The sequence below is a fragment of the Micropterus salmoides genome, unplaced genomic scaffold, assembly GCF_014851395.1.
Source record: "Micropterus salmoides isolate LMB-PRFRI ecotype aquatic unplaced genomic scaffold, ASM1485139v1 Ms_hic_scaffold_1, whole genome shotgun sequence".
Lineage (NCBI taxonomy): Eukaryota > Metazoa > Chordata > Actinopteri > Centrarchiformes > Centrarchidae > Micropterus > Micropterus salmoides.
The window spans coordinates 55878119-55902722 of NW_024040040.1; the positions used below are offsets into that span (position 1 = coordinate 55878119).

The window sequence follows — 24604 nt, forward strand, 5'->3', positions numbered from 1 at the left end:
CGGGCGTCCACGACTCTCTTCAGGTCTCTCTGCAGTCGCCGCCCGAAGTCTCTGAACATGGTGGATCCTCGGAGAGCACGATGTTCTGACACACAAACACACCGTCAGTTAACAGGATCAGACACCTGCGGTTTGCTTTGACGAAACGCACTCAGGTGAGTTACCTTGTACAGGGGTCGCCTCACATCGATTGGACAGCTCTGAATGACATCATCGACGACATCAGAGATAGGCTGCATGAAGTCTGGGTTAGCGAACTGAAAAACACGCATGAACCTTTGTGAACCTTTCTCTTCAGCTTCACCTGAACTTCAGTTTAAATTTAAACCCTTTAACCGCCTCTTTGTCCTCCTGCTTACAGCTAAAGGACCTTCAGCCTTTTCCTAACGTTGCTTTGAACTTGACATTTTTGCAATAAGCTCACATTTATATTTAAAGTAAAATTTTGTATTATCATTTCCTCCTTCAGCAGCTACAGAGCAACGTGACGTTTTTACAGCTTGTTTGAAGAAAAAAAAAAACCAAAACTATGAACTAAGAGAGGCTAAATTACGATGACTTTATGTCCTGTTTTTGGGACCTCAAGATGTGGCTTATGCTTTCTACAGTTGTGTGTTTTTGCATTGCTTTCATCTTTCTTTTTAGGTCCCGCCTCCTCCCACGCCACCATTCATCTGCCTTTTTAGGCCTACACATCCTTCAAGCTACTTTGGTCAAACTGCAGCTCAATCATTACCCTCAGCACCACTGCAACAGCCAAGAGACTTGAAGTGGGCCGGTACTCACCACTACGCAGTACCGGCACTTCTACATTTTACTCTTTGGCGTACCGGGACATTTCTTGAGTACCGGCACTTCGCACAAGCTGCCACTACTCTTTTCTTCTGACCACCGGTGGAGACGGAGTAGGAAGAAAATCAGGTGCTTTTTTATCCAAACGTGTGCATAAAGTTGCTTATCAATGTCACTTTTCGTGGACTGACCAATCACAGCCTGGATGGGGCGGGACATGATAAAAAGGTGGAGGCGATACAGCAAACTTTCTAAATGTTGAACTGGTTCAGCATGAATGGTTCTGATTATTGACAAGTCACAGACTAACCCCCTGTGGAGCTTTTTTCATCACAATGATGAGAACATCGTAATGAAACTGCTGTAACTGGAATTAATATTATACCAGAGGTGAGCTGTACTTGGTCCTAGCTAAACAGCTCTGTAAGGGTACCTCGGGGTGGAAGAAGATCTCAGGACCCAGGAAGCGCTCGTAGCCCACGTCAATGTGGAAGGCGTTCTTACTGACGGCGTTGACGCCGCGGTACTGTTTGATCCATTTCCCCGGGTCAGAGTCGTACTTTGTGAACTCCTTCACAATGTCCGGACAGATGTAACAGTACCGCTCCTGCACACAGAAGTACACACAGAAGTACACAGAAATCCAGGGAATAAGGATCAGGAATCTGGGATTAGTGTTGAAGAGGAGTAGATGAGGAGGACCAGGGTACCTTGACGGCCTTGGCGGTCTCCAGCGACTGCTCTGGAGGAATCCCCACCTCTCTGTCTCTGAGCAGCTGCTGGATGAAGAAGGTGATGTCCCGCCCTGCGATGGGGATGTGTTTTATACAGCTGCCAATCACGTAGCCCTCAGCCTGTGACGCACAGCCACGCCAACCAATCAGTGAGCAGAAAATACATATATCTATGGGTTCAGTTTTTAATGCTCTGATGGATCTGACATCAAACAGATCCTGTCCCAGGTGGATTGCAGGGACAGACGGTTCTACGCCTGCAGCTCTCCTGTACAGTAGTGATCCTGTAGTGAATCTGTAGTTCAGTGTTGTTTCATTTTGTGTACTTGGAGTTTCTCTCAGCAAAAAGCAGAATCAATATCGCATCATAAAGCATTTCTGATTCATCCCTGTCGACTGCGAGGCAGCACAGTCCGTGCAGTAAGGAGGTATCAGTAAAGATCCGGCCTGTTAGTGTTTTGACGGTTGCATTTGTTTTGGGATGAGAGCTGAGTGAAGAGTTTAAAAAGGTGAACTCGGTGTATAGAGATCTAAAGATTAAAGTGTGCGTGTCTCACCACTGGGATGGCGTGCGTGACTCCATCTCCGCTGTCGATGACGATGCCCGTCAAAGTTCTCTGTCCAACCTGCCGAGACGTCCAGGACGCCGCCAACGCCAACACGGCCTGATAGAGGGAGACACCATGATGCAGCTGTATATGATGAGTCTGTGTTTCTCACCTGACTGAGTCTCACCTGTACTGCGATGTAGAGTCCAGGTATGTTGAAGGTCTCAAACATGATCTCTGCCAGGTACTCTCTGTTCTCTGGGGTGTTGAGAGGAGGCTCCGTCTGCACACACACAAGTTTCCTTACATAGACCAGTGCTGTGTCTCGATTTGCCCCTTTCCTTACTACTCTGAGTGCATAAGTGTGGCAGAATGCACTGTGGGTACCCAGATGGTGTACTCACTACAGTCAAAGAGCGGAGTGTGAACGCTGGACACTTCTCACCCTCAACGTCAGCCAATCTTGGCTACGTAACTACGTAGGAGACGGACCACCAACGTACAAAGGCCACTACAACCTCCCCAGGACCCCTGAAACCTGCAAAAGGACCATTACAACCTCCCCAGGACCCCTGAAACCTGCACAAGGACCATTACAACCTCTCCAGGACCCCTGGTACCTGCACAAGGATCACTTCAACCTCCCCAGAACACCTGGAACCTGTATGGGGACCTCTTCAACCTCCCCAGAACCCTTGCAATTTGCACAAGGACCTCTTCAACCTCCCCTAGGACCCCTAAACCTGCACGAGGACCTCTACAAGGAATGAAAATGCTGCTCTGTTAGTGGCTGCCTGATCAAATCAGACACAGTTCAGGTCAACAGTTTAACCTCTGCTGCTGTTAAACCGCGGGTAACATTACTGAAGAGACCCACCATGAGGAAGCTGTGGTCCTCAGGCTCGGCTCGGAGGTACTTGAAGATGATCTGCTCCATGAACTTCTCCATCAGATCCCAGTCCTCCACCATCCCATGACGGATGGGCCACTGAACACACAAAACAGGAACACATGAACTCAACACCAATGATGGACGAACCTCCTCCTGCTCCTCCTCCTCCACCTCCTACCTTGGTTGCATAGTTGGGTTTGTCTACTGCTTCGTCTCCGATGTAGAAGTCCAGATCGTCGACTCCTCGTACGAGCCTCCTCTGAGCCTGCTCTCCCACGCTGGCCGACTCCTTGATGGCGATACCTGACCCAGAACACACACTTGAACATGAGTACCCCCCTGCTCGTGTGGAGAGCAGTGTGGGGTCAAAGGTCACTGTCTGTCTGTTTGTATCTACACTTCATTTTCATGTTGTCAGCTTCATCAGGAAATTATTATCGCTGGCTAAATGAATGAGGTTTACATTTAGCTGACGCTTTTATCCAAAGCGACTTACAATTGCTCTATACAGTATGTCAGAGGTTGCACGCCTCTGGAGCAACGAGGGCTTAAGTGTCTCGCACAGGGACACAGTGGTGAATGTCACTGTGGGGAACTGAACCCGTGTCGACCACACCAAAGGCATGTGTCTTATCCACTGCTTCATCCCCACCCCCTGAACTGACAGACTCATGAAGGACGGGTAGTTTACAGTGACAGAACAGCGAGCTACCGCTAACAAAGGGCTGCAGTTCTTTCTCCTGACACTCTCGGCCTTCTCTTCTTCTACTATAACCCCCTCCAGGCCTCTCTGCTTCAGCACAGCGTCCACACGAGAGGAAAACACAAAGGTGAGTTTGATGCTTACAGGACGGCATGATGAACTGCGGCTCTGTATTCCCAGCATAGCCGACCTTTGTGTACCTGAGAGACGAGACAGAGACAAGAACCAGTGAAGAAGAGTTTCCAGAGCTGACAGGAGGGAGGTTCCCAACATCTGGCTCTGGGCCCAAACACGGACTTAACACGTGAAGTTAGGTCATCAGGCAGCACGAAGGCTCACATTTCATCTCACCTGTACCTGAAGCAGCACGGTGAAGTGTTCACACCCAGAGAGCAGCTTACACACAGCCTCCATGGACCACAATGCAACGCTGCATACTGCTTCAGTACATGTGATTTATATGTTTGAATTCAGAAACTGATGTGTGACGACGTCCTCAGACTACTACATTAAACACTCTTTGTTCTTGGATCTGGATCTGTGCACAGACTGTTTCCATATTTGCATTTCAGAGAAACGTCTGTGTGATAAAGTCGTGTGAAACGTGTCCGTCTCCAAACTGTCCTCTCAGTGTGACCGTCTCCTTACTGTCTCCTCTAATAACTGAATAATGAGAGCGACTGCCTGTTTTCCTGCTGCAGCTCCTGTTCTACTTCCTCCAGCTGTCCCACATTCAGACCAGAATAGACCAGGGACTGACCTCGGATCAGCTCCTGATGCTGTCTGTCAAACATTTACATGTGGAGATAACGCCTGTCAGCTGAGTCCAGTATCATTTATATATTCATGTTCCTGTGCCTGAAGTCCAGATAACACTTCAGCACTCAAGTTAGAACGTTAGAACGTTCGACCAGCGGACGCTCTGCTCCAAACAGCTAACTTCACTTGGACCTGAGCCTTCTGACTCCAGCTGACTTGATCCCCTCCTCAAACCCAGGCTGAATTATGATATAAATAAAAACTATGCATCAACACAAAAATCATGAAATGAAATAACATTTGCTGTGTGAAACTGTTTCTGCCTTTTGTTTCTGTGCAGGTTAACGTTTCATTCAGAAAGAGTTTTAAAATATGAAACTGTATAAAATCTGCTGAGGAGCTCATTATACTTGTTTAGGACTCACAACTCAAAGTTTAGGACTTGAGACTCGTCTGTCCAACAAATTCTCATCCCAACTCGTCACATATGACAGATCTATCGCTCTAACTACCCTTTAGCCTCATTTTTGCAAATGTCGGGCTCTGCGGTCATGTCGGCAACAATGAAAATGCAATGTCTGGTTAGACTTTCAAAATAAAACTAGTGGTTAACATTGTGAAACACTGCAGTTTGTTTAAGTTTAGGAAATGATCATGGTTTGGTTTAAATAATGTTACTTCTGTGACTTATCTTACGTAAGTTACCTACCTTAAATAAAAACATTCAGTGTTGACTTTTGTTTCACACAGGAAGTGAACACCAGTCTCCTGGTTGAAAGTCCGGTTTCTGGCCTTTTGTCCACGCCAAACACCTCCTTCCTCTGACTCTTCAGTTAAATATCCTACACCTGCCTTTAGTGTGTCCAACTATGATGCTAAGGGCATCGTGTGTCCATATGTGACGACTTGGCAGTGAGAACTGGTTGGTCGGTTTTGACTTGGGACTTGGGACTAGTAAAACAGCGTTTGGTCCCACCTGCGTTTGTTAACGCTTGCTGAAGAGTCGTGTTAGTGTTCAGGCGTTCTCCTGAGAGGTTTCAGCGTTACATAGTCTAATAACGGGCAGTGAGCGGTGATGTTAGACGGCCTCCCTGTTAGTGTTTGAACATATTATTATTTCAGGACATAATGTTGCTTTAATGTTATCGGTCTTTAATTTCCGTCCTGAACGGTTTAAAGTAACTTTGTTAATGATTGTTGTTCTACTGATCCACTAATTGTCTGTATTGAGTGAACTGGCCCTTTAATGCCAACCAAAACAACGCGCTCAGGCCCGCACGCTACAGACATGACGACGTTCACGCACACAGGCAGCTCGCTACATATGACGTCACATACTTTACAGCGTGTGCATCCATGCGTGTTCGTGTGTGTGTGTGTCTGTGTGTGTGTGTGTGTGTGTGTGTGTCCTCACCCGGTCCCGCAGTCTATCACGCACGGGGGCAGCTGCTGCAGGGCCATGTTGTGGTTCTGCTGCCGCTCGGTCCGGCCGCAGAGCCGCCGGTGGTCAGCTGTTGTGACCGGATCGGTACAGACCGGAGAGCGCGAGGCGGAGTCTGATGATGTGATGGAGAGAGAGTGTAGTCCTCTCTCTCTCTCTCTCTCTCTCTCTCTGGTTCCGGGTCAGAGGGAAAGATGGAGAAAATAGAAACTCGTCTGACACGGTCCCGGTAACCGGAGAGGGGTGTGTGTGTGTGTGTGTGTGTGTGTGTGCGTGTGCGCGCTGCCTTCACGTGATGTCAGCTGCATCATAAACACCTCTGCCTGTAACACACAGCTCAGCCCCGCCGCCTGGTGGAGACAACAACAACAACAACAACAACAACAACCCTCCAGTCAGCATGTGACCCGTCTCTGAGAGGTTGTATTGATCAGTCTGTGCTGTAGCAGAGTATCAGCTACTACTAATAATACTTCTACTACAGGAACAACCGTTGATGCTTCTGAGTTTCTACAAATATATTTTAAATATGTAGTTTACTGTAGACAAAGTTTAAACAGCAGAGCTGCAGATTACTTTCTTTATCAGTTCAGTTCATTGATTTATCCTCTTTGAAATGTTGAAACAAAAGAAATAGTTTTAAAAAGCTCTTCAACAGTCTTGTTTTGTTCGACCAACAGTGCAAAACTCCTGATCAGCTGATAACCAGTCAGTGGTCTCAGTGGTTTTACAAACACAGTAAAGTGCTGGTTCCAGCCTCCAGGTGGAGCTTTACAACTGTTCTGTATTGTTTGAATATCTTTGGGTTTTGGGCTGCTGGTCAGGAAAAACAAGACTTCTGGAGACGCACAGGACTCTGGGAAACTGGGATAGTCGAGTTCATGACTCTCTGACATTAAAATAAAATAATCAGCAGATTAATCACCAATAAAAATAATCTTCAGCAGCTCTGATGAATTTAAAAAGGTGTGAAGAAAACTTATTTAAATGAGCTGCTGGTCTCACACTGAGGACGGACTGTTCAGGGTGTCACTGCATGCTGATCTATAATCAATATGTAGATGATTGATCAGATGGAGCTGCTGCTGAGTGAATCCAGCAGGTGGCAGCAGACTCTCACACACAGTTTCATGTTTCACACTAACAGCTCATCAGCAGCAAGAAACAGGGGTCAGTGATGGCGCAGTGGATAACACTCATGCCTTTGATGTGAGAGACCCGGGTTCAGTTCGCCACTGTGACATCCATTAATGTGTCCCTGAGCAAGACACTTAACCCCTCGTTGCTCCAGAGACGTGTGACCTCTGAGCAATTGTAACACTTTTTAATAACTAACACTATGAAGGGTTAGTTAAGTATTAGTAAATACAGAATTCATCATTTATAAACCATTGTTCATACATTAATACACATTAGTAAGTCATTCATAAACACTGTTATAAATGTTTATTCTTTATTCAGAATTAAAACCATTAAAACTGAGCTCTCAAAGCAAAAATTTCCTTGCCTAAAATGTGTATGAAGAACAAAATCAATCCTTAAAGTCACCTTTCTGATTGATAAAATAAAGCCAGTTATGTCGGCTCGGACAGTAAACTCTGTTCAGTATTTTTTGTTTGTAATTTAATGTAATGCTGATAGATGGAGAAATTTAATGAATTCATAGTAGTGGTGTCTTGCTTAAATGCTGCCTATGAAGTTAATCTTTGGTGAGCTCTCAAAGCAAAACAGAAAAGAGGGTTAGACAAATACAGTCAATATCAAAATGTTTGCAGTCTGTTAATTGGATTCTCGTCGGCAGGACAAGCATGGACTAACTTGACAAATGATCCGCCAGAGGTATAGTGGTACAAGGCCTGGACTTTGGAAGGATGAAAGACGAGTTTTCGGCTGAGCTTTGAATGCCTCAGCAGAGTCAGACTGTCTGATGCCAGCAGGAAGGTTATTCCAGAGAAAAGGGCGTGATAGGAACAGACGTCCACAGACAGACAGGAAGCCGGTATTCTGAGAGCAGAGAGCACAGGATATAAAGTTTAATGAGATCAAAGATATAAGGAGGAGCGAGCCCATTTACGGTTTTATAATTCATCAGAAGCACTCTAATGTCCAATCAGACAGGGATTAGAAGCAGATGAAGCTGAAACTGGTGAAATATGCAAAGATGTTGCAGTTTTAGTTGAGATTCCAGCTGCAGGACAACAAGACGTTACATTCATCAAATGCGTGAACGAGGATCTCTGCATCAGCCGAGGACAGAAAAGACTTCACCTGAACGTCTAAGTCAAGGATTATACTTTCCAGGTCTGCAAGTTTGTGAAGGCTCGCGTGACGAAAAAATTGTCATCAGAAGGGGTACGTGTGGTGACTATCCTTTCATCTAGTGCCACCATCAGGTATGAAACGTGAAGCCATTACTAAAGAGCCTTTAACCTGCGTTCTCTCCAGCAGCCAGCAGGGGGCGACTCCACCGGCTGCAGAAAGAAGTGTGATTGTATAGAAGTCTCTGAGAAAATGTTTCTACTTGTCAGCTGATTTATTCCCTCAGTAAACACTTTCCTGATGAGTTTCTGGTCTCAGTCGCTAGTTTCAAGTCTTCTTCAACACAGCATGATGTTCATTTAGTAAATTATGGTCCCATTTAGAGGAACAGAGACCAGGAAGCAGGGGAGGCTTTAGGGCGGGGCTACCTTGTGACCTGTCAGGCGTAGCAATGCAAATCCCTCCTCAGCTCAGCACTCTTGTCCATATATGATCACTTCTGGTTCTAACAATCCAATATGGCTGAAATGCGATAGTCCACAAAGCAACGGTTGACATCAGCCTGGCGTCTGTTTTTTATACAGGCTGTGTTTATGATAGAATATCTCCAAAACTATTGACATTCCCATCAGCCTCGGCTGTAATTCGTGTTTGTGCTAATTAGGAAATGCTAGCATACTAGCATGCTAAACTAAGAGTGTACTCACACGAGGAGATCCGTACCATGCCCGAGAACGTTTAACCCCCAAAGTCCGGTTCATTTAACCAGTGTGATCGCTCTGTGCTGTGCACGATTAAGCTGGACTCCAGCACGGTAAGCCTGCAGTGTGATCGCTAACCATGTAAAATGGAATCCTGACACAAACTCCACTGTGCCGCTCTCTTGGAGAGAGAGAGTGCAGCGTTTCCCACAGAATGACAGTCTAAATTGACTTCCAGCGATGTACTGCACGGTACACACTTTATCTCAACAACCAAGCTGAGATCTAACGTTAACATAGCTCTCCTTACTAACTAGGCTCCTTCCATGTTTGCTAATAACTTTTTTTAAGGTCAGTCCACGGCATTGACATTTGTATTGGACAGATTTGTGCAGCGGTGTTCGTCAATCATGCTCAGGCACGGTACAAGGCATCCGGGCCTAGTGTGAGTACGCCCTAAGATGGTATGGCATGGCTGTAGACTCTTCATTCACAGGATGTCACAGTCAATTGTGAGCCACACACAGTGATGTGTGATACAGCTGCACTTCAAATGGCCTTTTCTTTTTCAGGGGAACAAAAAAAGATAAATAAGAAAAACGATTCATTCGTTATTATAATTATCTTGTTGTGTTGTATAATTATATGTTAAGATTTGTTTTCATAGTAAAATAGAGCCTGCTGCTAACATCAGTTGCTGCCTTTCCCTTTTTATGGAATTTATATGTGGAATTTATGTTTAAAAAGTGTTTCTTTATGTTACTCATCATCTTCATTTATACAGCGCTATAACTTTTTTTAAAGACTAAAACATTTCAAAAATACAAACAACTGCTGCAATTAAAAGTACAAAAAACTACACTATGATAAAATGTCATGAAATGAACAGAACAAACACTGTAGAAAACTATGAGTAACTTGTATTTCCTTCTTACTGATTGACCAAATCCCCACAGAAATACATTAAGCCTGGCTGTTTTAAATAATGGCTAGGGTAATATTTTGAAGCAATAGTCAGGAAGTATAAGAATAACATTATCTTTTAAATACATTTTTGAAAAGTGTTTGATTAAAGCTAAAACAACTTGTTAGTGAAGAGCAGGTTTGCTCTTTTTGCACACATTATAAAATGAGTGTCATCTGCATAAAGACACAAAACAGACAGCCTGAGCCAGGAGGACGAGCTAACCCGTGCAGCAGAGAGTAAAATAGTTTGCATAGCTGACCTGAGCCCAGATAAACCCAGATAAACCCCAGCTCCTACACTGTTGGTAAAATTCCACTCACAAATTACATTTTGAGGAAAATCCAATGCAAATGTGGCCGTACGCTCAATCCAGAGCCAAACCATATCCGTCTCTCCCCTCAGCTTGTTTTGAATACACCAGATGTAAGCCTGAACTCCACTCGCTGCCCTCCATGCAAATCTCGTTTAAAATGAGCTTGTTGTTAAACTGTCCAGAAACAAAAACGTCTGATTACAAACAGGAGATTCTCTTGAATGCAAATCCGAGAAAGGATGTTGTTTAGATGCAACACCAGCCTGGAAACACACAACATGTGTGATGGAGGTGTGGGAGACATAAATGTAGATAATTTTTTTCAGCAACATTTTTCTCTATTTAGAGAATCACTCTCTAAACTTAGTGAATGAGTGGCTGTCAGGTCATTAATTCTTTGCTGTTTATTGGTTATTAGAGGCAGTCAGTCACATAGAGCAGCAAGAGGTTAAAAGGTAGTGAGTAGTTAACTGATTGATGTGGAATATAATCAAAGTCTGCTTCATTGAAAAAAGAAAGTTAAAACGTCCAAAACTGTGTCTAAAATAAATTAGTCTCACAGTGAGATCCCTGAATTGCTCACCTCTTCAGAAACAGACGGATCAGTGAAGAGTAACTGGATCAACACCAGCTTCAGAGTTTTTATATCCGGTCTGTATCAAAGAGCAACATTTATGATATGAGCTAGCAAAATGTACTAAATCAGTTGTGTCAAATAATTTCATTTTAGTTTCATTTTAAACTATTTCTGTTATTTCAAACAGGAGAGAAATGTGAATGAAGTAAAAATAAATGTTAATGTGAAAATTAAGTCTTGACAGAAGCGGGATGAATCCCCACATAGAGTCCAGGACCCTAGAGACCTGAATCTGGGGTTGTGTGAATTTGTGGGTTGGTGATGGAGCAGTGGATAAAACCGTTGTGTCCCTGAGCAAGACACTTAACCCCTCGTTGCTCCAGAAGCGTGCGACCTCTGACATGTATAGCAATTGTACGTCGCTTTGGATAAAAGCGTCAGCTGAATGAATCTAATGTCATTTCAAGTCGACAATGTAAAGTAAAAAGAAACTGCTTACTTTTAATCAATTTAGGTCACCACTGCTGCTACCTGGCTGTGGTGCATGCAGTGGTCTTCCTCAGGTAACTCATTCGCACTGCATTTTAGTAATTTTATCTTCCATTCATCAGGCAACAGGACATTTTTATATCTTAAATACACCTCAGACTTTTCAGATGAAGGTACATGTTTGAGCAAGAAGTAACCAATGACTTTAACAAACCAAAGTACTTTTACTTCAGTATGTTCTGAAGTTTTAATAACTTTAATTTCAATTGTATTTGATTTAAAATCACTGTTGAGGTGGTTTCGGCATCTGGTAAGGATGCCTCCTGGACGCCTCCCTAGGGAGGTGTTCCAGGCACATCCAGCTGGGAGGAGGCCTCGGGGAAGACCCAGGACTAGGTGGAGAGATTATATCTCCACACTGGCCTGGGAACACTCGGGATCCCCCAGTCAGAGCTGGTTAATGTGGCTCGGGAAAGAGAAGTTTGGGGTCCCCAGCTGGAGCTGCTGCCCCTGCGACCCGAACCCCGGATAAGCGGATGAAGATGGATGGATGGATTCAAATCACTGATTATTTCCAGCTGTTCATTTTTTTAGTATTAAGAGACTCAAAAGACTACTTGCAACACAGTGTGACGTATCTCTGTTTTACTAATCGCCCGTCAGTTGGCTTCCGGTCAGCTCTACAGTACCGCTAGCTTCACCGCCGATCTCCACTTTTCACAGTTAGCTTTGGACATAATTTAATAGTATTTAGAGATTTTTGTATGTATATAGTGTTTTTGATCCTTTGATTCCTAATTACCTCAGTGTTTTAAAAAGCTAATATTACTGAAATGCAGAAAAGAAGCTTCAAGCTTAGGAGTGCCATCAGCCCTACAGCGTTTTGCTCAGTCGAGAAAAATAGGCAGAAACAATAAAAGGGAGGAGGTCACCAGTCGGTCCAGGGTGCCTGTTGTAACTCTGCACTTCTGGGCTTTATCAGTGTGTGGATATACAGGCTGAAGTTAATGAGACCAGAGACATAAATCAGCATTAGATACTTATCTCCTTTGAAACATCTGTATCATCACAACAATATTATAATTCATTTCAGTAGCTAGCTAGGCTAGTTGACTGGCTAAGCTAGCTTGCTTTCTGAAAACACTGAGGTGATTAGACTATCAGAATAATGAATGAAAAAACAATGTATACACAAACGAACAGTATATACTATCTGTGAAAGTGGCTAAAATAAGGATGAAGTAGCTTGGCGGTGAAGCTAACATGTCTTTGTTACATTGAATGTCTTTCTGCCTTCTTTTTATTTTTATGCGTTTGAAATGAAAAACCTTTGCAACACTTAGATCCCAATAGTTTCTATAGTGATAACTTCTGTTATTTGAGATATTACATCATTTGAATACCAGCTTTTATGATAATTTACAGCATCTTTTAAATGTACCCATTTGTTTCATTAGCAGAGCTTTCTGTACTCACTGAGATGATCTGTCACTTCTTAAAAGTCTTATTTTTCCTCTCCACAGGCTCAAACCTCTCCGTTACAGGTTAGCGTGGTCGACTGGCGGCTGATGCTGCTGTACTGCATCATACCTGCCTTCCAACTTTCAACCATACACTTAACATACGTGCTCATCTCCAAGTCCCCGTTCTTCTTGATGGTCATGTTATGCTGCGGCGTCCAACGTTCTCTGCTTGCTGAAACAGCCGGGGCCAGGCGATGGGGATGGAGGCCGTGAGATCTGGAACAGCATGAAGAGAAAGGCCTTCAAGGTCATCACGATTACCCTGGTGTTCACCAGCACTACACAGTCCCTCCAAGTCTTCATCCTGGGTCCAACAGTGCTGTGTGCATCAGAGTTCTGCAGGTCACATTAGTCAGCCTGTCCATCAACATCGTCAGCGTGTACATCACCTCTCCGCTGTACCTCCACAGTGTCGGAAAACTGCTCTGTATCAAGTTCTGAGTTTTCTGTCAGGTCACCTACCTGCTTCCTAAAGGGACATATTGAAGTGTGGCGTTAAGTTGGGGATTTTCTTTCTCTTTCCAAGATTCTTTGACGCCACTTAACTTTTCTGACTCAGAAACAGAAAGTAAATTACCAAGTAGAATTTTACACGTACGAGGAATTCGCTTTGGTGATAAGGTGCTACAATGTGGCAGATATTTACATGTGCATTACTCCGGATTGTGTTGTGCAGGCATATTGCAGCGGAAGAGGATATTGTGTACGTTAATATATAAATTGACAAAATATAAATATAATGATTAACAATTAACAACAAATATGTGCAATGTGCCAGGTTTGTGCATGATATGAAATTATATGATAGTTAGAGTGACACTTGTATTATTTGAAAGGGGGAGTGTCAGTGGGGACCCGGACATTGTTAACGAGGCTAGCTATAGATGGGAAGAAGCTGTTTTTGTGGTGAGAGGTTTTGGTCCTGATGGACTGCAGCCTCCTGCCAGAGGGTCTGAAACAGTTCTTTTCCAGGGTGGGAGGAGTCAGCCACAATCTTTCCTGCTCGCCTCAGAGTCCTCGAGGCGTACAGGTCCAGAAGAGAAGGATGATTGCAGTCAATCACCTTCTCTGCAGAGCGAATGATACGCTGCAGCCTGCCCTTGTCCCTGGCAGTGGCAGCAGCGTACCAGATGGTGATGGAGGAGGTGAGGATGGACTCATTGATGACGGTGTAGAAGTGCACCATCATTGTCTTTGGCAGGCTGAACTTCTTCAGCTGCCGCAGGAAGTTCATCCTCTGCTGGGCCTTCTTGGTGAGGGAGGTGATGTTCTGCTCCCACTTGAGGTCCTGGGAGATGATGGTGCCCAGGAAGCGGAAGGAGTCCACAGTGGTGACTGGGGAGTCACACAGGATGATGGGGGAGGGTGGGGCTGGGCTCTTTCTAAAGTCCACGACCATCTCCACAGTGTCCAGACTGTTCTGGCTGCACCAGGTCACCAGATGGTCAATCTCCCACCTGTAGGTGGACATTTGAGATGAGCCCGATGAGGGTGGTGTCATCCGCAGACTTCAGGAGCTTGACAGACTGGTGACTGGAGGTGCAGCTGTTGGTGTACAGGGAGAAGAGAAGGGGGGAAAGAACGCAGCTTTGAGGGGAACCGGTTCTGATGGTCCTGGAATCAGAGACATGTTTCCTGTCCGTCAGGAAGTCAGTGATCCACCTGCAGGTGGAGTCAGGCACGTTCAGCCGAGAGAGCTTGTCCTGAAGCAGGGCCGGGATGATGGTGTTGAAAGCAGAGCTGAAATCCAGGTTCCTGGTGTAGGTTCCTGGGGAGTCCAGGTACTGGAGGATGTAGTGAAGGGCCTTGTTTACTGCATCATCTGCAGAACTGTTGGCTCTGTAGGCGAACTGCAGGGGGTCCAGGAGTGGGTCTGTAATGGATTTTAGGTGGGACAACACAAGGCGTTCAAAGGACTTCATAACCACAGAGGTCAGGGCGACGGGTCTGTAGTCGTTTAGTCCTGTAGTCCTTTGTTTTTTGGGGACAGGGATGATGGTGGAGGCTTTGAAGCAGGCTGGCACATGGCATGTCTCCAGTGAGGTGTTAAAAATGTGTGAACACCAGAGACAGCTGATCAGCACAGTGCTTCAGGGTGGATGGGGAGACAGAGTCCGGCCCAGCTGCTTTGTGGGGTTTCTGCCTCCTGAACAGTCTCTGTCGGTGTGGTGGACTAAGTTATTTATTTAAATTACTTATTATTTCCTGTTTCTCTGCTGGGCTGTGTTGTTTATTTATTTATTATTATTTCTCTGCTGGGCTGTGTTGTTTATTTATTTATTTCTCTGCTGGGCTGTGTTGTTTATTTATTTATTTCTCTGCTGGGCTGTGTTGTTTATTTATTTATTTATTTATTTCTCTGCTGGGCTGTGTTGTTTATTTATTTATTTATTTCTCTGCTAGGCTGTGTTTTTTATTTATTTATTTATTTATTTCTCTGCTGGGCTGTGTTGTTTATTTATTTATTTATTTATTTCTCTGCTGGGCTGTGTTGTTTATTTAATTATTTATTTATTTCTCTGCTGGGCTGTGTTATTTATTTATTTATTTCTCTGCTGGGCTGTGTTGTTTATTTATTTATTTATTTCTCTGCTGGGCTGTGTTGTTTATTTATTTATTATTTATTTCTCTGCTGGGCTGTGTTGTTTATTTAATTATTTATTTATTTCTCTGCTGGGCTGTGTTGTTTATTTATTTATTTATTTATTTCTCTGCTGGGCTGTGTTGTTTATTTATTTATTTATTTATTTCTCTGCTGGGCTGTGTTGTTTATTTATTTATTTCTCTGCTGGGCTGTGTTGTTTATTTATTTATTTATTTATTCTCTGCTGGGCTGTGTTGTTTATTTATTTATTTCTCTGCTGGGCTGTGTTGTTTATTTATTTATTTATTTCTCTGCTGGGCTGTGTTGTTTATTTATTTATTTCTCTGCTGGGCTGTGTTGTTTATTTATTTATTTATTTATTTCTCTGTTGGGCTTTGTTGTTTATTTATTTATTTATTTCTCTGCTGGGCTGTGTTGTTTATTTATTCTCTGCTGTTGTTCGGCTGGTTGTCTCCTGTTTCCATCTTCTGTTTATGTGAACCCATTGTGATCAATATGAATGTGAACCATGGCTCTTTGTCATTTAGAGATCATCAGGTTACATAACAATGTAAATACAGACAGCATTGCAGATGTAAATACCCACATTTTGCATAAAACGTGCAGCAGGCCTGCGACCTTGACAGGGAAGAGGAGCTGCTGTTTAGTTTCCTCAGATTTGCCTAAAAAAGTCAATAATATGAGGAGAGTTTACTCGACACACACAGTCTGCAGAGCAGCACGATGATGAAGAGCATCTTACTGGTTGTCTTGTGTCTCTCAGGTCAGTGAATTCTTGAACATTTCTGATGTCTGTCTGCTTATTATAGTGAAATAATGAATAAGTCTCAGGAGCTGTCCTCACAAATACAGTGATTAGAAAAGTTTTAAACATGTTGTCTCACTGGGACCATTGACCAGTCTGCCAGTGGAGGAAGACTTCAGATCCTTTACTTCAGTAAAAGAAATGTCAAAAATACTCTGTTCATTTAAAATCCTACTGAAGTAAAAGTACAGAAGTATCATGAGCAAAATGTGTGTAAAAGTCACAGAACCTCTCTGAATGTTATTAATGACACTAATAGATTTTTATGACTGTGTCAGCAGACATTTATCTTTCTGAGCAAACAGCTAAATCATTGAACCCAGTGGTTCCCAACCCAGGGGTCATGGCCCTCCAGTTAAATGTGAGGGGACATGAGATGATTAATGGGAAACAGGTGAATTCATTGAGAACTGTATTTCTTTGGCTCTAACAGTTGAAATCAAACCTTGTGAGCGGTTTAGAGGGGAAATGCCTCTTTGATGGAACTGCTGACAACTCACAGACATCTGAAAGGTGACAAAGGGCCCCAACTACTTTTCTGTTAGGGCCTCAATCCATAAATGTGGGAACCGCTGGTTAAATACTGAACAGTGTATTTTATTTTCAATCCGTCAACACATTAAAACCATGTGTAATGTTAACAGATTGTGGATTCAACATGTAACCAATCAGGCACTTGTTCTCTTCACAGGCTGGGACCCCTCCTCCTGCCTCCTCCATCAGTACCACTCTGTTCCTGATCGTATGAGCTGGACTGAAGCTCAGACCTACTGCAGACAGAAATACACAGACCTGGCCACCATCGAAAACACTGAAGAAGTTAACAAAGTTATTAACACAGTTCCATCTTCTGGTAATCACATGGCGGTCTGGATTGGCGTGTACGTTAATCTGAACTGGAGGTGGTCAGACGGCTACACAGGGACGGGAGCTGACTATGTGACGTCCATATATGTTAATCCAGTTCTAAACTCTGAGCCCAATACCTCCTGTGTTTTAGGTGGATCAACATGGCAGACTAGTAACTGTAAACTGGGATATCCATTCATCTGTAATAATGGTAAGTACCAAGCAAAACATTATTTCCTCTCTGATAGTGATTATTTTAACTCAAAAGAATATTTTTTCCAATCTGCAGGAACACAGCTGGATCCTGAATTTGTTTATGTGAGTCAAACATTGAGTTGGTTAAGCGCTCAGAGGTACTGCAGGGAGAACTTCATGGACCTGGCCACTGTGAGGAACGACACTGAGAGCCAGAAGGTCCAGAGCCTGATACCGAGTGAAAAAAAGGCATGGATTGGTTTGTTCGGAGATCCTCACACTTACTGGTCTGATGGGAGTAACTCCTCATTCAGATTCTGGTACACAGGTTCACAGGAAATTGACTGGAAGAGTGTCGCATGTGGTCTTTCAGATGTGGACAATAGAGGAAAATGGCTTTTACTTCCCTGTAACAATAGATACGCATTTGTCTGCTACAGCGTCCCTGGTGAGTGAGTTTCCTGTGCTTCAGCAGAAGAGAGAATAACTGAGTTTGGTATCACAAAGGTGATTCAGCATGTTGTTCTTCTCTGTGTCTAAGCAGTAATGAAACGGGCAGTGAAGCTGAGGATGAAGCTGGAGGACTCCTCTGTGGATCTGAACGACCCTGCTGTGAAAGCAGACCTGCTGAAAAAGGTGAGTCTCCCAAATCCACCCCGAGGCCCTCAGGAACTCTTGGAACTGTTGAGTTGTTTGGCTGTGTGTCTTTGTTGGTTCCCTGTGGACAGCAGGTCAAAAAGCAAATGTTTCCTGATGGCTGCCATGTGTGTTTCCCAGCTCCAGGACAAGCTGCAGCAGAAAGGAGAGGGTGGAGTCACCCTGAAGTGGAGAGAGCAGCCTGATGGGAAAGTCTTCCACAAAGAGGAAGATGAGCTCTGAAAGTGAAATCCAACTTGTGTTTCTCTGTAATCCTTGGTGAATGTTGATATTCTACCTGCTAATTCACACTAAGATCAGTGTCTGAAGAGCTAAACCAGAACCCTGAATCCATCCTGTAGACCTGTAGTCATAGGAGGGTTTGTCCCTCATCAGCAATGTTACTGAGTGAAGTGTCTTCAAAATAAAAACATAAATGAGACGTGGCTTTTGGCTTCAAGGTTACAGTTTGTGAACCAGACTGATAAAACCATATTTCCACATGTACATGCAACAAACCCGCCCTTCACACAGGACTGGAAGGATGTGATACATCATACTGAATAACCAATGAAATCATCCCTACGCTAGGAAAAGTGTATTTTGTTCATTAGGTTATAAAACAGTGCACACACAGTACCTGGGAATAAAGGCAAGGCAAGTTTATTTGTATAGCACATTTTAACAAAACAAGGTAATTCAAAGTGCTTTACATAAAACATAAAAGCAACAGGGAAATATAAAAAAGCAATATAAAATATAATAAAAGTTACAGTGTTACAATCAGGGTTAAAAGAGTTAAATGGATAAAAGCAATGATAAAAAGCTAAAAACAAAGAAAAAGAAAACAGGACAGTAAAAGTTATAGTGCAGTTAAGTTATCAACGAAAAGAAAAATCTGAAATTATTAATTAAAAGCAATGATAAAAAGAAAAGTCTTCAGTCTGAATTTAAAAGAACTGACAGTTTCAGCAGACCTGCAGTTATCTGGGAGTTTGTTCCAGATATACGGAGCATAATAACTGAACGCTGCTTCTCCTTGTTTAGTTTTGACTCTGGGGACAGAAAGCAGACCTGATCCCAGACGACCTGAGAGGTCTGGATGGTTCGTAACGAAGCAGAAGATCAGAAATGTATTTTGGCCCTAAACCATTTAGTGCTTTATAAACTAACAGCAGGATTTCAATTCTTCAATCAATTCTTTGACATACAGGAAGCCAATGTAAAGACCTCAGGACTGGAGTGATGTGATCCACCTTTTTGGTCTTAGTGAGGACTCGAGCAGCAGCGTTCTGAATCAGCTGCCTGATGGATTTCTTAGGGAAAGTATTTATTTACTAAGGTGAAGACAAGTGAAGGGTAATGAGGATATATACAGTATCTGACAAAAGAGAGAACACACCTCACATTTGTGTAAATATTTGATTTTATGTTTCCATGTGACAACACAGCGCTTTTGTCGTGCGAAATGGCTGCAGAAGCTGAGAACTGAGGTGTGGACCCAAATGCAGACTGTGGGCGAGGTAGTGCACTTCGAATAAGGATTTAGTAACACAAAACTAAACAGGCTTACGCTGGGAGCTCAGCGGCAAATGTGCAAACAAAAGGGTACTCCAGCTCCATACAAAACATAATCCATAGGGAAGAATCCGTGAACAAAGTACAAACAAATGAAGCAATCCAAAAGGGCAGGGAAGGCACAAAACACTCAACACAGATGACGCAGACAATGCAAGGACATGATAAAGATTAAAGACAACTGAGGACAATATATACACTGGTAAACGAGCAGGGAGGGAAGCACAGCTGAGATACATCAGATAATCAAACAAAGCTAGACAAGGACACCTGGAACAGAAGATTACCAAAATAAAACAGGAAGTAAAGGTCATAGGAACACACAAGGACAGATCTACCAAACTAAAACACATAAAATGGAAAGACAGCAAAATCAGGACACGGACAGAGACTGGACCAAACAGGAGACAAGACTACACTAAAACATGGAGATATAAGACTAAGGACTAAGACGGACCATAATGAGAAAATATAGAAGTACACAGATAAGGAAAACACTAAACATGAATTAAAGCACAGGATTAAGAACTAAGATGAGAGACAAGACAGTTACTAAGAAAACTTAAAGCGAATGAACAAAATAATAAACTAGACTCCAAAACTCCAAAACATGACAATATCAAATACACACAGGAAAAAAAGCACAAAACCAAATCCTAACAGCTTTAGACATTAATGGCTGTGTGATGTTGTCTGTTATACAAGCTGTACACTCACTACACTCACTACTTTACACTGTTATACAAGCTGTACACTCACTACTTTACACTGTTATACAAGCTGTACACTCACTACACTCACTACTTTACACTGTTATACAAGCTGTACGCTCACTACTTTACACTGTTATACAAGCTGTACGCTCACTACTTTACACTGTTATACAAGCTGTACTCTCACTACTTTACACTGTTATACAAGCTGTACACTCACTACACTCACTACTTTACACTGTTATACAAGCTGTACGCTCACTACTTTACACTGTTATACAAGCTGTACGCTCACTACTTTACACTGTTATACAAGCTGTACACTCACTACTTTACACTGTTATACAAGCTGTACGCTCACTACTTTACACTGTTATACAAGCTGTGCGCTCACTACTTTACACTGTTATACAAGCTGTACGCTCACTACTTTACACTGTTATACAAGCTGTACACTCACTACACTCACTACTTTACACTGTTATACAAGCTGTACGCTCACTACTTTACACTGTTATACAAGCTGCACTCTCACTACTTTACACTGTTATACAAGCTGTACGCTCACTACTTTACACTGTTATACAAGCTGTACGCTCACTACTTTACACTGTTATACAAGCTGTACGCTCACTACTTTACACTGTTATACAAGCTGTACGCTCACTACTTTACACTGTTATACAAGCTGTACGCTCACTACTTTACACTGTTATACAAGCTGCACGCTCACTACTTTACACTGTTATACAAGCTGCACGCTCACTACTTTACACTGTTATACAAGCTGCACGCTCACTACTTTACACTGTTATACAAGCTGTACGCTCACTACTTTACACTGTTATACAAGCTGCACGCTCGCTACTTTACACTGTTATACAAGCTGTACACCCACTACTTTACGCTATTATACAAGCTCACTACTTTACACTGTTATACAAGCTGTACGCTCACTACTTTACACTGTTATACAAGCTGCACGCTCACTACTTTACACTGTTATACAAGCTGTACGCTCACTACTTTACACTGTTATACAAGCTGTACTCTCACTACTTTACACTGTTATACAAGCTGCACGCTCGCTACTTTACACTGTTATACAAGCTGCACGCTCGTTGTGTCTTCAGTGTTGTCGAACACAGAAGAAATGGGCGATCAAAAGGTGACCTCTGATAACAAGCTAGTTTTAACACTAAGTAAGAAGAGGAGGAAGAAAATTAAGACAAAAAACTCCTTCTAGTTTCTTAAGGTGTGCATCCAAAAAATGCAAAAACAGAAGCCCCCAAAGTTTCCCTTTATCTCCTCTTTCACCCATTCTTCTTTATTATTCCCTATTTTCTTTTCTTGAGCTCTGGGGTCAGTAACTGAAATAATAATCAGCAGGAAGGAACTCAGCCCTTCTCCAAATGTTCATTGGCTGCTATAAGTTCAAGCCATCAGATTGATTCTCCTCTTACATCCTTCCTCTTCTTTCCAGGTACCGTACACTTCCTGCTAGTAGTTGCAACACCCCTTTGCTCTAGTCACAAATTAACAAGAATAATATCAAGTCAAAGAATAAAACATATGTAGATTCAACAAACTTTGATTGTGTAACATTTTCTAATTTCCAATGCATACAAAGCAGATCCAGCAGGTCTAAAACCAAGACTAAATGAGCATTTGTTCTCTAGATCTTAAGTGAAAATCACACACAAGAAGCAGAAAAGACATCAATCATGGGTTGTCACCATCTTCCTTCTGTTATTTAATCTCTAACTGACGTTGCTTTCATTTTCACAGTGGCTGCTGATGTTTAGGCAAACAGTGCCTTCTTTCCTGATTAAAATGATTATCTCGATGTCATCAGGGAATGCATACATGAGACGTCCTGACAGGAGACTTAAAGGTCTTAAAGTTTACTGAAAATTTATATTTACTATCTAAACTGAAGAAGTAAGACTCCGGACCTTCCCCTCCTTATCACACCTTTTTTCACACCTCCCCTCATGAGTGCTAGATACACAAATCAGGGACGCTTTACCTTTTGGTTTAATTTACAGCAAAAGCTTCCTCTTTACTGGAAACCAGCGTTATTTTGAGACTTCAGCATGCACTGCCGCTGAGCATGTCTGACCATACCCAGACAAAGGTTTCTAGAGGCAAAGATAAGGTTAGGCACAAGAGGTGCAGACAGGCCTTATTAAAGAAATAAAGACAGTATCTCAAAGTAAACATCTTTCTTACTTAAATGGTGTACTTTTGTAATGTGAGCTAACACTTAAAGATTATCATTCTTAAAGCGACGGCAAATCATGTTACTTTATGGCTTGTTTACATGTCAAACGGTTTCTATGAAGGCCCCCCAAGAACCAGAACCAGTGGCTTCCAGTGTCCTTTGCTTCACATTCATCTCGTTCTCACAACAGTACTTAACTTTTTTAAATGTCCCTTTTGCTCAAGGTGCAGAGGCGACGTCATCCTTTCTGCCTTCTCTTCTTCTACTATAACCCCCTCCAGGCCGACCTCCCAGGGAAAGTTTATTCCTCTCTGCTTCAGCACAGCGTCCACACGAGAGTCTGAATGATGAACTGTGTTCTCAGCATAGCCGATCTTTGTGTACCTGAGAGACGAGACAGAGACAAGAACCGGTGAAGAAGAGTTTCCAGAGCTGACAGGAGGGAGGTTCCCAACATCTGGCTCTGGGCCCAAACACGGACTCAGCCAGACCATACCCAGTGCCACCCTCTTCACGAAAAAGATTCTCGGCGGTTACCACACCGAACCGTCTTCACTGATTAATCCATCCTCCCATAAGCCGCTTATTCCAAGGGAAATGCAAACAGCCCTATCGAACTCAAGCAACCACCTTCTACCAGATCCAAAGGACTTACACCAGCAGAATTTCACTCCCCTTTTTCATTGTACCCTGACAATATAACTTCAGTCTTCCCCGACCGCAGGTCAGAGCTGGACGATTACCTGTCCCTAATCTTAGACCTGGCCTTGCGGTTAGGCGGCATCGGCTTCCACATCTATCACGTCTCTTTTTGTCTCCAGCCGCCTGCCATGTGCAGCAGTTCAACCAAGGGCTGTACTGGGGCACCCTAGACCCCAAGCTTACTGCTGCGTCTTTGCAGCACGGCCCTCGAACTGCAACCTTTGCGGCGCACCATCAGATCTGGTCTCAGCACGCACCCTCGCAGCCTACCACTCTGTACCTTAAGGTATCGACCGAAACAGCCCGGCATCGTATATAATCGTAACGTCCCCAGTCAGTACAGTACTTCAGTCGACACGTACGCCTTCTCTTGTAACTAGATCGCTAAATAAACAAACAAATATAATAAAAATAAATAAATAAAATGTAAAATAAATAAATAAATAGAATAAATAAATACAAATGGTTTGCTTGCAGCCAAACACGCAAGCAACACAACGAAAGAAAGAGAAGAGCACGCCTTTTTCTGTGTGCCTGCACCATAAACCGTATAATAAAGGCCTGCACGTGCCAAGTACATGCGTGATTTAACAGCCGCACACCTTCAGCTGCGGTCTAAGGCATGTTCGACTCTGTTGTGAACATGCCTTTTCACCACAAGCCATTTCCGTCGGTGTCATCTTTTGGTACCATCTAACACTTAGCCGTACATTTTCATGTGCTATTCCTGCACGTCCGCCGACTCAGTCAATGGAATACTCAACCATCGATCACGCCATCGCCCGAACCGCAGGACGAGGAGCCTGGCCGTTTCCCATTCTGCCTGACTACTGGCAACTTTCAGCATTCTCTGGAAGGGCGCTACTACTTTCTCGTCTAATCTTCGGGCGTAAGAGCAGCCAAAACATAAACTGAAATAAATAAAGAATAAAAGCTAACGAAATTAAATTAATTAATATATATTGAATAATATATATCTAACATATATTTACGTCACACTTCCTCACCTTTGTGCCACCCTCTATGCCACCATCTTACGGCCTCAACATCTCGACTTCTGCACTCCACAAACTCGGAGTCCCAGGGTCACTCCAGGCATCCTTGTCCCCGAGAAAAGCCATCGCATTTCCTTGCTAATTTCCTTCTGGCCACCGTTGCACCAAACGCCATCTTCTCTCACTACTAGGCCACATACCTACACCACCCGGACCATCCCACAAGGTCTGTCCTTCCCGTCACATGTCCTTTCCATAGCCACTTCCGTCCCATCTCTCCATGACCACGTCAAACTAGACGCTGCATGCAATGAAGCTTTAAAACACGGTTACATTTCCTTTCATCCTGGAACGGCATCTCCCTCTCCACAACGACCACGTCACCAAGCCAGAAGTCATCCAGCCCTTCACAGACGCTGCCCCTCCTGTCGTCTTCGGCTACTACTGAGTTTGAGTTTTTGCCATTGTTTCATATGTCTATCTATTTGCCTGTTTCTCTCTTTCCTTGTCCTTAGTAGTTTATGTCTCGTCGTTTATCTTAGCTCTTGGTCCTGTGTTTTAGTTCTTTGTCTTTGTTCCCAGTCCTGTGCCTTGGTTATGTTTT

The 24604-nt window shown here is 43.3% G+C and overlaps 3 protein-coding genes across 4 annotated transcripts in view; 1 reads left to right on the top strand and 2 right to left on the bottom strand.

Moving 5' to 3' along the window:
* The window catches only part of LOC119897314 (NACHT, LRR and PYD domains-containing protein 12-like), a 609009-nt gene that overhangs the window by 265459 nt on the left and 318946 nt on the right, over positions 1-24604 (bottom strand). The window lies entirely within an intron of this gene.
* On the bottom strand, positions 8-6031 carry LOC119897543 (actin-related protein 3B-like). The gene is made up of 10 exons (XM_038711323.1): positions 5843-6031; positions 3814-3869; positions 3145-3269; positions 2952-3062; positions 2262-2357; positions 2084-2191; positions 1503-1646; positions 1226-1399; positions 165-257; positions 8-85 (listed from the first exon to the last, which is right to left on the bottom strand). The coding sequence occupies exons 1-10, from the start codon at positions 5887-5889 to the stop codon at positions 20-22; spliced, it is 1020 nt and encodes a 339-aa protein (XP_038567251.1). The 5' UTR covers positions 5890-6031; the 3' UTR covers positions 8-19.
* Positions 15654-18236, top strand: LOC119897563 (secretory phospholipase A2 receptor-like). Of its 2 annotated transcripts, XM_038711372.1 has the most exons (5): positions 15654-16621; positions 16800-17168; positions 17247-17600; positions 17697-17788; positions 17930-18236. In XM_038711372.1, the coding sequence occupies exons 1-5, from the start codon at positions 16588-16590 to the stop codon at positions 18029-18031; spliced, it is 951 nt and encodes a 316-aa protein (XP_038567300.1). In that variant the 5' UTR covers positions 15654-16587; the 3' UTR covers positions 18032-18236. The 2 variants fall into 2 exon arrangements, with proteins under 2 accessions (XP_038567300.1, XP_038567291.1); XM_038711363.1 differs by having other exon boundaries at positions 15654-17168.

Excerpts from the sequence above, each read along its gene's own strand:
- LOC119897543 (XM_038711323.1), bottom strand. The coding sequence starts at position 5,889 with ATGGCCCTGCAGCAGCTGCCCCCGTGCGTGATAGACTGCGGGACCGG. Across the intron at positions 3,870-5,842 it reads GTGATAGACTGCGGGACCGG|GTACACAAAGGTCGGCTATG; the intron begins GTGAGGACACAC and ends CTCGTCTCTCAG. Across the intron at positions 258-1,225 it reads AGATCTTCTTCCACCCCGAG|TTCGCTAACCCAGACTTCAT; the intron begins GTACCCTTACAG and ends CGTGTTTTTCAG.
- LOC119897563 (XM_038711363.1), top strand. The coding sequence starts at position 16,736 with ATGTGTAATGTTAACAGATTGTGGATTCAACATGTAACCAATCAGGCA. Across the intron at positions 17,601-17,696 it reads TGTCTGCTACAGCGTCCCTG|TAATGAAACGGGCAGTGAAG; the intron begins GTGAGTGAGTTT and ends GTGTCTAAGCAG. Across the intron at positions 17,789-17,929 it reads AAGCAGACCTGCTGAAAAAG|CTCCAGGACAAGCTGCAGCA; the intron begins GTGAGTCTCCCA and ends TGTGTTTCCCAG.